The sequence below is a fragment of the Aythya ferina genome, assembly GCF_964211825.1.
Source record: "Aythya ferina genome assembly, chromosome: 3".
NCBI classification, from domain to species: Eukaryota; Metazoa; Chordata; class Aves; order Anseriformes; family Anatidae; genus Aythya; species Aythya ferina.
This window is the reverse complement of record NC_140298.1, coordinates 71,661,159-71,674,625: the sequence shown is the minus strand read 5'-3', so window position 1 is coordinate 71,674,625 and position 13,467 is coordinate 71,661,159. Positions and strand designations below refer to the sequence as shown.

At 33.9% G+C, this 13,467-nt stretch overlaps 1 protein-coding gene across 2 annotated transcripts in view; it reads right to left on the bottom strand.

The window, feature by feature from the left end:
• The window catches only part of FIG4 (FIG4 phosphoinositide 5-phosphatase), a 64,504-nt gene that overhangs the window by 41,956 nt on the left and 9,081 nt on the right, over positions 1-13,467 (bottom strand). For both annotated transcript variants that reach the window (XM_084514213.1, XM_084514214.1), the window contains exons 4-11: positions 12,280-12,436; positions 10,918-10,968; positions 8,531-8,679; positions 7,001-7,129; positions 5,987-6,087; positions 5,374-5,536; positions 4,678-4,775; positions 1,688-1,821 (exon numbers count right to left, since the gene is read on the bottom strand). In XM_084514213.1, the coding sequence (XP_084370339.1) occupies positions 1,688-1,821; positions 4,678-4,775; positions 5,374-5,536; positions 5,987-6,087; positions 7,001-7,129; positions 8,531-8,679; positions 10,918-10,968; positions 12,280-12,436 (982 nt within the window). The remainder of the gene's footprint in view (positions 1-1,687; positions 1,822-4,677; positions 4,776-5,373; positions 5,537-5,986; positions 6,088-7,000; positions 7,130-8,530; positions 8,680-10,917; positions 10,969-12,279; positions 12,437-13,467) is intronic.

The window sequence follows — 13,467 nt, the reverse complement described above, 5'->3', positions numbered from 1 at the left end:
TGAAACTCTTTGCCTTTAATATGGCACACTTTTCCCTGCTGAAGTTTTTGTGATGACCACAAAATAAGAATGTGACAGAAAAGGATACATGATCATGTTAAATTGCATGCCCTGGTTTTATTTGCAAGCTGCTGTGTTAACATTTGTTTCAGCGTGTTCTTCACATTTTCCTATACCAGTTTGTTCAGATCAGGGCATCCATCCATTAGTTGAGACTTTATTACTCAAGTGGAGTACATTTTAGTACAGTTCTTACATTTTAGTAAGAACTTTGAAAACAAGTACGTGTAAACAGAAGTTAAAAATTACTTGTTTTTTCACATCTGCTTATCTTAAGATGGAAATATTATTTTGAAATGTGTCTACCAATATTACTTCCCAGAAAGCTTACTTCAAAAGTACATGTTGAAACAGTCTCAGCATTCCTGAAATGGTCAGTTCTTTAAGCAAAGACACATTATCGTTCGTTCTTTAGTATCTCTTGGTTGGATAAAAAACTGATCTTGTTCAATGCCCTCAGATATTTTTTTGTATCTGTACTAGTGTGGTTATAAATATACACTTCTCTTACAGCTGGAAGGGGCATCTTTTGATCACTTGGTATCATTCCCTATATGAAGCATTGCTCCATACAGAGCCCAAGAACTTACATCTAGCATATCTTGTGAAAGAAAATCTACTCTTCTTTTGAGATTTGTTATTTCACCATAACAGAAAAAGACCTAACCTAACTGGGCACAATGACATTTTAGAATAAAAACCGAGCGTGAAACCAAGTCAAACTTTAAATTAATAGTCATTCACATCTATGTGACCTACCATAACTCCCAGCTTGTAATCTCAAATAATAAGGATTGCTTTTCAAAGCATTTTTTTTCCATTAAAAATATTTAATTACATCCCTATCCTTTGAATTAAGCTAGTTTTTTCATTATTTTGCTCAGATTGATACAGTAACAGAGACCCAAAACCAGATACAACCATTCTTGTTATTCATCTGGAATTTTTGGTATCATAAGAAACAGTAGATATAGGCAGGCCACACAACTTCAAAACTGAATTGTGTGTTACTGAAGAAAAGCAATTTGCGTTTATAGATTTAAAACGTTTCCTACTTGTAAATGTTTCACCATTTATGAAAACATTAATCCTTTTCACATGACACTAGTACAACAATCTATTGTCAAAAATCATAAAAGTTACTGAATATATTTGCCAATGATAAATAATCTAATAATCTAAACGCTTTATAACATTGAAATTAATACAATATCCTTATTATCCTCATTTCCTTTTGTAAGCAGAAATGGAAGAGACATTGATATGATTCACCCCTCCTCCTTTTTTTTTTTCTTTAAAAAAGAATGTTCTAACTCAATAAATTCCAGACTGGTATGAAATACCTGACAAAATGCAGTGTTTTGACTCATTCAAAATAAAAAGAGAATGCTGTTGGCTTTTCTCTAGAACTTTCCTTTGCAGAGAACTTCAAAGTTTTCAGGGCTTGCTCCAATTTGGTATGATGCTATATATTTGAACATTAAAATTCCTCCAGAAAGGTCAGGTTTTATTCTGTCCATAGATCTTAATAAGACTCTCCCATCATTCCTAAGCTAAATTTAACTGAAATCATACAGTTACTTGAATTGTGGCTAAGAGCACTAATACAATGAATGACCTTTTCTACCTTTTTGTGTATTTGGCCATATCCCAAGGAATATATATAATTGCATGCTCTGGGGGTAAAAACTGGTTGAGATATGTTACAGCAGCAACAAGTTCTTCGCTAAGAATCCTTTCATGCTTTCTTTTTTCACGTTCCTTTGGTGAAAAGAAAAGGACGTTAACGTTAGTACTCTCATTAACAAACATATGTAATCTGCACACTTACATATGTAGGTCTGTGTATATATTATAGACTGATACACTCTAACACAGACTCTTTAACCTAGACTTAAGTGTTACCTGCTTGGTATGAATGAGGTAGAAACAAGACATAAACAAAAATAGTAAATTATGTTCACACAATACATACAAAAAATCAGGAAATGAGCATTTGAATTTGAAGAACAATATCAGAGTAATATCAACTTATATTAGTAATATTTTCTTAAGTGAAATAACTGATAAAATCTGTGAAAAATCACAGTGATACTATGTATCAGCAACAAATAGGGTATAACTGTACTAAAATCAGAACTAGCAGTAGGTGTGCAGTGTCAGGCATATTTGATACCTGTGTTCAAATAGTTATCCCATTTATTTCCTAGGTATATTTTTTGGGAGAAATAAAAGGTCTATGGGAGAAACAAAAACCTAAACAATGCCTTCTAAATTAAACAGTAAGTATCACGAGTTCTTCTTCAAGAATAACTTAGACAAGGAAAAACAAAAAATCTAGCAAACATTTTGTCTGTTAAGCCAATAAGCAGACAGTTAACGAGCAGCATTAATTAAACAGTCATATAGTAGCATCGCATGCTTATTTTAAAAACAGACTCACACCCCTCTTATGCATTAGTACATTCTCAATCGATGCACAGCACTATCTCAACCATCTTAGAGAAAACTTTGTCACTTTTTTGAATGCCACAGAAAAAAAAGCTAAGCATGAGTAGTTTTACTTCAATTCAGTGGTGTACTTGAATGTTTTAGTCATTAACAGAAATTAAAATTGGAAACTGTACACCACACCACAGCTGGCACATCTGCATAACTAGTCTAATTGCACTACAAAGAGAAGAGACAGTAATCTAAGTATTTGACAAAAGTTAGAATTACACCGCCATTCTCTGAACATACCGTATGTTTTTGGCACTCTTATAAAATAGCTTTTCTCTCAATTTAGTCTAAACTGAAACCTATATTGAACTTATGTTATAAAGACTGATTTAAATACATAATAGTAGCCATAAATAACCAAACCCAAAGAAAGTCTAATACATTTGTTACTGATGAACAAACTTCTTGGCTAGACAGGTAAAGTGTGAAGTAGATTTACATGTAATCAGCTTTTAAGAAATCAAATAATAAAAGTACTAGAGACAAAAATCATTAGCATTTGTGTAAAAGCAAAAGCAACATGCAAACAAAGGTGATTTGTTTTTGTTTTTTTTGAGGGAAAGAAAGAGATGCATTTTCAGCTGTAGTATCAAAAGGCCTATGAATAAAGACATATAATCATTCACATGTCAAGGTTATGTGAGTCTAGACTCACACTGTAACAATGGCCCTTGAAATCTATGGCTGCAAGAGAGAAAATTTTCTTGTCAACAAATGCTATCCTAAGTTGATTTCACAGACTCTTGGATAGTCTTAAAAGTATTGCTATGTAGGAAAGCTTCTCGAAATAAAAAATAGGTCATCTAGTTGCCATTTATTACAATTCTGGGTTTTAAAAGTCTTCCTGTTGTATTTTCCCTACCTTTTTTCATACTAGGAATGGATCCTACAAGCAGATAAAAGGTCCTTTTTTCTACTGAATACAGTTCTACATGATAAATTAAATGATAAATAGTTTTTTTTTAAAGCCTAAAAAGTAGTAAGATATTCAAGCAAAACAAATCAATTTAAAACAGAATGTGGAAGCAGTTCATTAAAGAAAAAAAACTGCAGTAAGATACATAAAATAACCTTTACTGTCCAGCTATCAGAAGAAAATACCAAATAAAATGACAGAAATTCTGGAAAAAAAATCAAACTACACAGTTTGCATCTGCTCTACTAAAGCTGCCAAAATGTAAAAAGAATTTATGGTTTCTGCCTTGTAGCAAATAAAACTAATTTTAAAAACAGGTTACACTGTTATTCTCTTCTGACATCATACTCAGATGTTTGAGACTTATTTTCACTTATTTTATTAGAAATTCTGTTTGAGACTGGGTAAACTCCCAGGGTCTGGAGTCCACTCCTCCTCTCTAATTTATGCTGCCTGGTATACCTCCCACCTTCCAACAGCAAGCTCAAACCTGCCCAGCTGAGATACCATGAGAGAAAATGGCTGAATCAGAACAGGAAAACAAAAAAAACAACCACAACCACAAAATATAATACTCAGAATTACAGTGCCACCCAGATTCCAGGATTTGGCTACCACAGCCTTCCACACAGCAGTTAACAGAATTACTGCAGCAATCAAGGAGCTTCCCTGTAAGCCCACCCCTGCTGCCCCTGGCACTGCCCATTAACCAGCATGAGATGCTTCAGCTTTGTCTCCTGCCCATACACCCATGACTCTACCAGACCAAACAAAGTGAAATACCATTTATTATGATATTTCAAAAAAACTCAGTCATTTGTGTCTAGAAACCTACAAACTTCATTTTGCATGGAACCTTACTATCATAGAAAGTTAATAGTAAATTAAATTTACTAGTCATAAATTTATTTGGACTTACTCCTATCTAAGGGGTAGTAGCAAGAACCTGAAAACATCAGTGAAACATAATTATAAGAAGTTTACAAAAATGGGAAATACTTCTTTTTTTTGGAAGAGCTACAGTGGAAGATGTTATAAAATTATGTACACTCCTGCGTAGGATTAGATTTATGAAGAAAATATGCCACTTACAAGCTAACGTTAGTTCGGAGTACAAACAAAAGTACACAGAGACTCCACAGAAAAGCATATTGTATTTAAAATAAGAAAACATACAGAACATATTCAAAATATTGTACCTTCACAAGATTCAAAATAATAATGGGAGAGCCGAATCTCTGAAGCATTTGGTCAAAGTGAAGAGCAGCAACATGTGCAAAAGGATCTGCTTGGTCAACTGCAACAGACACATATATCCAGGATGACATTAAGAGTCACTTAAATCATTTTCCCTTACACGTACTCTTCACAAAATAATTACTAATCACATTCTTTTCTTTCCATGCAAAAGCTGTTAAAAAATCCTCATTTTTCATAAATGGAAGTGACTTTTAAATCAAAACTTTTGTGAGATACTTAGAGAGAGCAATTATTCTGGCCCCATTAAATTTAACCCAGATGTTTTCTAACAGGTTCAAAATTTTATCTACAACCCTTTAAGATAAAATACATAACTGTATACAAACCAATAAGCACAAAGAAAGCTGACATTTTTAAATGTAAGTTTTTTTGTATTCCATATCTGACTATGAAGTCTAAGATGGGGATTTTTTTCTATTCAATTTCATCAAATGCAGATGTTTATATGGTTGAATGTTTATAAGCCACTGTGTTTACTATAAAGAACTCTGTTTACCTTAAATGATAGCCTCCCATAAAACAAATGCTTAGACAGTTTATTCACTTCACAAGTTCAGTTTTCATTTACTCTCTCAGGTGTTCCATTAGGACACAGTGCTAGCCATAACCTATTACAAAGAAAAATTTGTACATACGTGTTATGGGTGGTTTAGGCATCATAGTCGAAATATCTTGAGACCAGTACAGCGGGACAGATCCTCGAACCTGAACATAGGAAGAATAACTCCCCGCAGAAAATGACATAACCGATGCATCATAAAGGATTTGTTCAGTTTCCACTTCATTAGCAACATCCCCCTACAACCAACAGAAATACACACATGAAATAGACATGACACTTCAGAGCTGCATGCATTACAGAGAACTGATCATTACAGATGGAGCACAATTAAGCTGTAAGACACCAAAGCATAGTAGTGACAACACAAATGAAGGCTGAATATCCATTTATCCCTAAATGTATTTGATCTATTTTTTTTTCTATTTGACAAATAACATTATTGATGCAAATAACATAAATGCTATAAAGAACTTCCAATTAAAAATTACTATTTTAAGAAAGCTTTATTACCTGCCTTTAAAATGTAGCGATAGTTTTAGTAACATTATCTAATAATATAATTTACAACCAAAGCCATAGCAACCCTCTAAACGTATCAGTTCACTAGTCATCCAGGTTCATGTTTTCTACATTGTTAGGGGACAAGGGGGAACTACCACACAACACTGCGATCACACTTATTCTACCTCACAGTTTGCTCCTCGTTTCAGAAAACGTGTTCCAGCAAATTTGCTTGATCTTCTGGCTATCAGAGTGACATATATGGGGCGACCATAAATTAACAGTTCTTCAAAGAGAAGTTAAGGTTTACATGTTGTACATGATTTTTGTTTGCTTAATTCATGTGAGCAAAAATAAATTCTAGGAAAAAAAAGTTGGGGTACAAAACATCTGTTCTACTAAAATCTCCTTATAATGATGAATATCACTTCCAAATTTCTTTTGCAGTTGGGAGAAAACATTGCCCTTTTCAACAATCATTTTGGAAGCATTTTGAAAAGGAAATTTACATCACAATACATCAATACCTCCTCACAACATACGGAAGAGAAGTATGTCTATTTTAACTAGCATTATACTGTTGATGATTAAAATCCAACATCCCCGTAATATACTAAATTCTTATCGACTAAGATATTGAGATGGCATTTCTTTGGAATGAGACATGCATGCATTTGTTTTTTGTTTTTGTTTTTGTTTTTGTTTTCTCCTAGTACTATTATGTAAATAGAGACATTTAACATAATTGCTGCAGAAGTGATGGAGGTCTATCATCATCTTCCAAAAGAAACAGCGTAAAGTCAAGATTTTCTTCAAATCTCACTTACTAAAAAACTATTTTAAAGGGGATTAGTTAGAGGGCATTTCTATGTCAGCAATTCAGTTCTGTTTAGCTTTTCTGCCCTTCCTCAAATATCTTTGAAAGATACAGCTGAGCCTTAAAATCTTCTCAAGCTCTTTATTAATGAAGTCCATGCTTACTTAGTGCCTCTGTGAGAATACAGCCTACTTGCATCACAACCATATAAAAAGAACATAACCATATTTAGCCACAAAGCCTAGAGAAGTAATGAAAATAAAAGGCAATCGATAATTATAAAATTAAAAGGTGACCTTACAAAGAAATAGTTCAATGCATTTCACACATTCAAAGTTTTTAAATCAATAAACTGCCATTAGTTACAAGGGTAAAAGGATACTTGATTGCCCACAAAATCCATGAATGATGTACAGCAGCCAGTCACGATGAACAGTATTTTTTACTGCCTCCAGCAGCTTCCCATTCCACACGTACTTTTCGTAAGGTTTACTGCAAATTCCAAATACACCTAGGAAGTCATTACAATGAAACAGCATTAACGATTAAGAAACAAACTCAATTACATTAGACTCTTTTTTAAACATGGGGTCATTGGACCTTTATTTTTATTTACCCTTGGCTGCAACCCAGCATAACATCTACTCTGATCTACCAGTACAAGGTAGATGTACATCTACCTTGAAGTTTGCCAAACACAGATAACATGAAGCACTTGCTGAAGTTCAGCATTTATTGAGATGTACAATTTTTCTATGGTAGCCAGTCACTTTAGTATTTGAGTGTCTTCAACACACTGTGCAGAAGTTTCTGATACTTCCAATACTAGAGAGAGATCTCTGCATGGTAACGGAGGATTTGATAATAAAAGAAAGAAATCAAGTTGTGAATTCCAGTTCAGGCAAAAATACTCTCAGAGGAGGACTATATAAGCTTTTCAATTCTGGATCAGCTCTGGAAGACTGTGAATAGCATTTAGCCACTTGAAAAAAAAAAAAAAAAAAAAGTATTTTATCTCCCCTTCTTACATAATTTAGTCTGGTTTTCTTAATTTGTGCTGACACTAAGAAACACAGCTATTGTTGGGCTGCATATTAAAATTCAGTTTCCAATATATCTGGAACCTGAGTCTTTACTCACTTCAGAAATTAGAATATTACAGGTTTAAACAAGTAAAAAAAAAGTGGTGACACAATACCTAAAAATACACAATTTATTACCAGTGCGTTCAGATTATTAGTGCAAGTCACAGGATAATAAAACCTAGAAACATCAGCTTCAACAGAATGAAATCCAATATTAAGAATTTAGGGTAGGGTTGATTTTTTGGAATGGGGTGGGAGAGCGGAGTTGGAAGGGCAAAGCGTAAGGGAGAGAGAACAATTTTCAAGTCTGATTGGTCATCTTTACAATCTTTTGTCTAATGTGTGTATGTCAGCTCCAAAGCGAAGGCTGTAGTTTTCAACCAAAATCAACAAATATTCTTGGGCTTCCTGACAGTGCTTGATACAGCAAGTTGATACTAACTTCATACAATTTCTCTGCAGTAAGTATTTCCCAAAATGAAACAAAAAAGGGTTAGTATTTAACCAGTTATTGCTTCCTATTCTGTTTGTAAATCAATCCTATTGAGAATACTACAAATCAGTTCAATAATCAATTGCTGAAAAATGTCAGCATGCTCAATTATCTGCCTGAACTGCAATGTAAAACTATGATTGATCATGTCTACAAATTGCATTGTTCAAATTCAAATGTCTAATTGGTACGTTATGTAATCTTTTATTAATTCACTGCTTTATTGACTACTGATTAATATTGAAGAAACAACTGTTTCTCAAAACTTAAATGGAATATATTCTAAATGTACTCATGACCAACAAAATTTATTTTATAAGCTACATTTGCTTACCACTTCCACCCTGTGCTGAAAGTCCTTCATCTTCAAATATATCAAAACTCTCTTGTCGGGTCTGACTTGTTTCGGTTTTCAATATCTCAAGTGGCATTCTCAGAACAGTAAGATTATACTGAAGGGAGTGAGACAGATCATAGCTGTAACTGATAGACAGTTAACATTTATTAATAATTGTAATTGCATAAGACTTCTCTGAAAGCCCTTACTCTCTATCTATACTTTTATTTAACATATTCTGTTATACATTAAAAAATGACATTTAAACAACATACAAAAATTTTGATTCTATACTGGCAAATGGTACAGATGGTTTCCAAAAGAAGCTTTACAAACACAGAAACTGTTTATGCTACAATAGATGAAACTGTATTTATATTCTTATTATAACTGAAAATTGAACACAGCTTTTGAACAAAACCTATCTGAAAACATACTTCCCTTTGTTCTAAGGAGCAATCCAGATGATCAAAGCTAGCTATTCCACTAGAAATACCCATACAGAGACAACCTACATTTTCAGAAATTTAAGTATCACTTTCTACCTACTACCTGAACTCAAAGCAGGAAGAAATTTGACCCACAAAAACTTTCTGACCAGAAATTTGTGATTGCAGCATAAATACATCCTAAGAGTGGGGACTGCTGAATAAGCAAAAGTTGTCTTTTTTTTTTTTTTTTTTTTTTTTAATTTAGTTCCATAACAGTAACAAATGCAGCATCTCATGCCTTTTATACTGACAGCACTATGCTTACTGCTAACTTTTACAAGCCATTAGGATTCATTTCCCCACGGAGAAACCAAATTTATGCAACACTTAAATCAGAAGTACAAAGAGACTTCCACTTTAGCCTAAGGCAGCATTGGTGATTATTGGCCCTCCAGTAAATTCTAAATATTCATTAACAATCTAAAACAAATTAGGCGTATAGATTTATGGTTGATGATAACGACATCTAACCCACGTATCCACTATATTTCCATGAACAATTAAAATTAAACTGGTAAATGTGTTTATCAGAGAGTTTTACAAGAAACCTTTCCTTTCCCCTCTAGGCACAACCACCGCAACAGCATATGTTCATCATCTCCAAGCAGATTAAAAATGGGGGTTATATTACACTAGGGCTGAGAGATAAGAAAAAAGCAGTTTCAGCACTGTGAAAACAGTCTTCCTGTGCAAAGCCATGAAACAGACATGAAGCCTGGGTAGGTTTCTTCTTCACTGATACAGCTGTGACATAAAGCCTCTATTTTCCAAGAGGAAGCATGTTCTAGACTGTTAGGTACTTTGGTACTTTTAAGAGGTTTTGTTTCGTTTTGTTTTAGGACAAAGTCTCGTAACTAACACTGCTAGGTTTAGCACAACCTTTCCCTCATTTTTCTACTGTACCAAAAATCTCATGTGTGATAGCAGCTGGGACTAGACATAGGGACTTGTCACTTTATGAAAGAGTAGGCAAGTGAATCAGTAATGCCAAGAAGGCCCTATGAAAAATACACTCTGCACAGGGTACTATTTCTGTTCTTTTGTTTCAGAATCAAGGCAAAGCTCCATTTCTGTAAAATGAGATCAAGAAAGAAAAACTGACAGGACAAGCAAATCCCCTGAAATACGCCACTTTTTTAAAGAAAGAACGACTGTGTTATCTGGCAAGGGTAAACAGTTGTATTATTTATTTAAGGCAAGTAGTATTACATTCTCCCCATTCAACTTAACTAGAGAAAACCAATCAAGAAGAGCTGCAGGAAAAAAATTGCAGTTTTCATAATGAGCCTGTAACAGCACACAAAAATACTGGCAACTGTTTACAGTTTGCATCTAGGAGACACTTATTGTGAACACCTTGCAGAATGAAACAAAGGTAAACGATCTGAGAACTGGGCAAAGAGAAATCCCATTATTTTCTGAGCAGCAGAACTGTTTATCAATTTCAGTTCAATGTCCTTCTATCTACAACTGCAAGAAAGCAGTGATCCCAAAACTCTCATTATATTTTACAATTTCCTCAGCTCTACAATTTCCCCTCCAAGTTCATAGATCTCCACAAGGTCTTCATGTGCAGACTGACAAGGCAGCATAGCAAACAGAACAGATTAGTGCTGGGTTCATACTGCAGTTTTTCTGTCAGTGAAACACAAATTTCAGTATCTAACCTGTCATTAATATTTCTATAAGTTTTTCAGCTTCACAGAGGCTATATTCTCAATGAATTTGTTGAAGCAGGTTCAAAAGTCAGAGGAAACAGACAAACTGTGTGATCATATCCATCTAACTTCCCTAAGATAACAACTTAAAGATCTTGATTATCAGAATCCAAAAGCAGAATCTTATAGGAAGTGTAATTACACTACTTTAAAGGACTTAGTAATCAATACTTACCTAAAATAGAAATTGCTAGAAAGGTCCACATTTTGAAAGATTCTCAGATACCTAAAAAAAACAATGGAAGTTAAAGAGACAGTTATTACCAGCCATACAGACCAAAGTCAACCAGGACCTCAGCAAGTAAACTACATATAAACATTGATTCTTGTTATAAGTTCTTTAGCTATCTTACTGCAATTGTTTTGACAGTCAGGTAATTCCACTAGAATGTCAACAATTGGATTAAATAAATATTTTTTTTTATACAGTGTCTACTCATGTAGATCCCCTTTCTTTAGGCAGCTGTAAAGACAGTTGTAATTCTGTTTTCCACAAATGTGGGTCAAAATTTCTAGGATTTACATAAGCAAACTCCCAACAGTACTATATAAAAATTAAAGATTTTCACAGTTATTCTCAAATGAACAGAGAAAGAAATATCTAGATCAACCTGTTATACACTTACAAATTCTCAGAAGAAACTCTAACACTGCCTATGAAAGATAAAATGGCTAACACCATGGGTATTGAAATAATAGCTTAGATAATATGGTTTGCTGCACTTTAAGAGGAGAGACTGAGGTATACTGTCAATCATATCTTAACGTGGAAACTTTTTTTAATAATTGCCATCGGCTTCATTTATTACCTGCCATCAGTTTATCATAATCCATCACAACTTTTAGGCTATTCACAGTTGGTAGAGACTGAGAAGCAGTTTATTGATACCATTCACCTGGTGTTACATAGAAGTAAAGTTACACCATCCTGATAAATTTAACATCAGGACCTATTTGTACATTTCATACAAGGTTCCCTGATGATCAAATGCCCCATTTTTTTAATTCAGAAAGAAGTCACAGAAAGAAAAATGAAGCTAAACTTACCCATGGGTGAGTTTATCACCCTTTACAACACCAACATCCACAAGGTTCTGACAGCACAGAAAGATGACATTAAATCACCTACTCAGAATGTCTTGAAAGATCTCTTCAGGTGAGATTAACATGATGCAAGTGATAAAAAAAAGGACAGTAACCCCAAACAATATAAACTAGTATTAGCATTACATTGCTTTTGTAGAGTACAATGCTTATATTGGATGTTTTGTGCTGTGGAATGGCTAAGATGCAGCTTTGACATGTGGCATGGAGAGGCTGACAAACTGCTCTGAGACTAACAGCAGTAGGTACCCTCCAGGGTAGAGGCCACAGAACTTGTGTCCCATTCTCCATTCTTCTGGACTGATTTATCAACTAGGATAAAATGGTTTGAATGACATAACAAAAGGGAATCCGTGACCAAAATCTCTAGTTCCAGTTCCTCATTGCTTGGAAAACATTCAAAAGGCACACACCATTTGCCACCATAACTTACCTGGCTTCATCAGGATGAGTGACTCTTACAGAGTCATTTGGAATGTATATCATGTTTGTATCTTCTATTTTATAGATGGCATGACCTCCGATATCTGCCATTTTTCTTCTTTTAGTTATTAACACAATATAGTAACCTTCTAAAAACCTGACAAAACCTGTTTAAAAAAAAAAAAAAAAAGTATTAAAATACCATTAGTTGGATGTTTGGATTGATTTGATCATAGTTAGAAAAACAGTATCAGAACCATTCAGGACTTCATAAAAATATTCTTATTTTTATATGTATGATTATATGTGTAAATAAAAATAATGCTATTGATAGACTCCTAATGTTCACCTCAATGTGTTATAAAACAATGTACAAATAGTTGGGTTTTTTTGCTTGTTTGTTGTTTTTCTTCTCCCCTCCCTCCCCCGTTCACTGTTTATATTTTCATTATTAGGTAGCAGAGTTAAGACACAGACTATTCCAAATAAGTTGCTGTCTGCTTACGAGACTTGTATTTACTTTTTATATGTCTCTCACTGCTCAGAGTGAAGCATAGCCTAATTACTTCAAACACCAAAAGTCTAAATTTTCTAGAGCACCCAGGAAACCAAATTTTCTTTTCAGGTTTATGTATTCTTTGCTGGGAACAGGCACAAAACAGCACAAGGGTACAATATCACCTTTATGCTCTCTCTCCTTAACAGTAGGGAAATGTCTCCCAGAATCTACCAAAAATTAGCCATTCAGAGAATCAAATTTATTGCCATTTATTCTCTCAGGAAATATGCTTGACCCTGCTGAAGTCCAGAACAGGCAGTGTCTGGCTTTATTGTGTATTAAAAAAAAGCTTCTGAACTCTACTCATTCCTTACCACTACAGGGTATAGCCATACTTCTTTACTGAGTTTCTTTGCATGTCTTTGTTATGTATCATCAGGAAAATGTGTAATAAACCATACAATGCAAAAAAAAAAAAAAAAGTATAAATTCAAATTAAAAACAGAAAAACATAAACACCCCTGAACCAAAATTTCTTTTCAATACAGTGTAAGTAGTAACACAGCAACACAAAGTTTAATTAACTAATAAATTGTATGAATGAGCACTTGGAAAATAGCTGCTTCGCGATGTTGCTACTAGGAACAAGACTGAAACTCAGTAACTGCTGCACTGTCAACAAATATATTAATTTGGAAA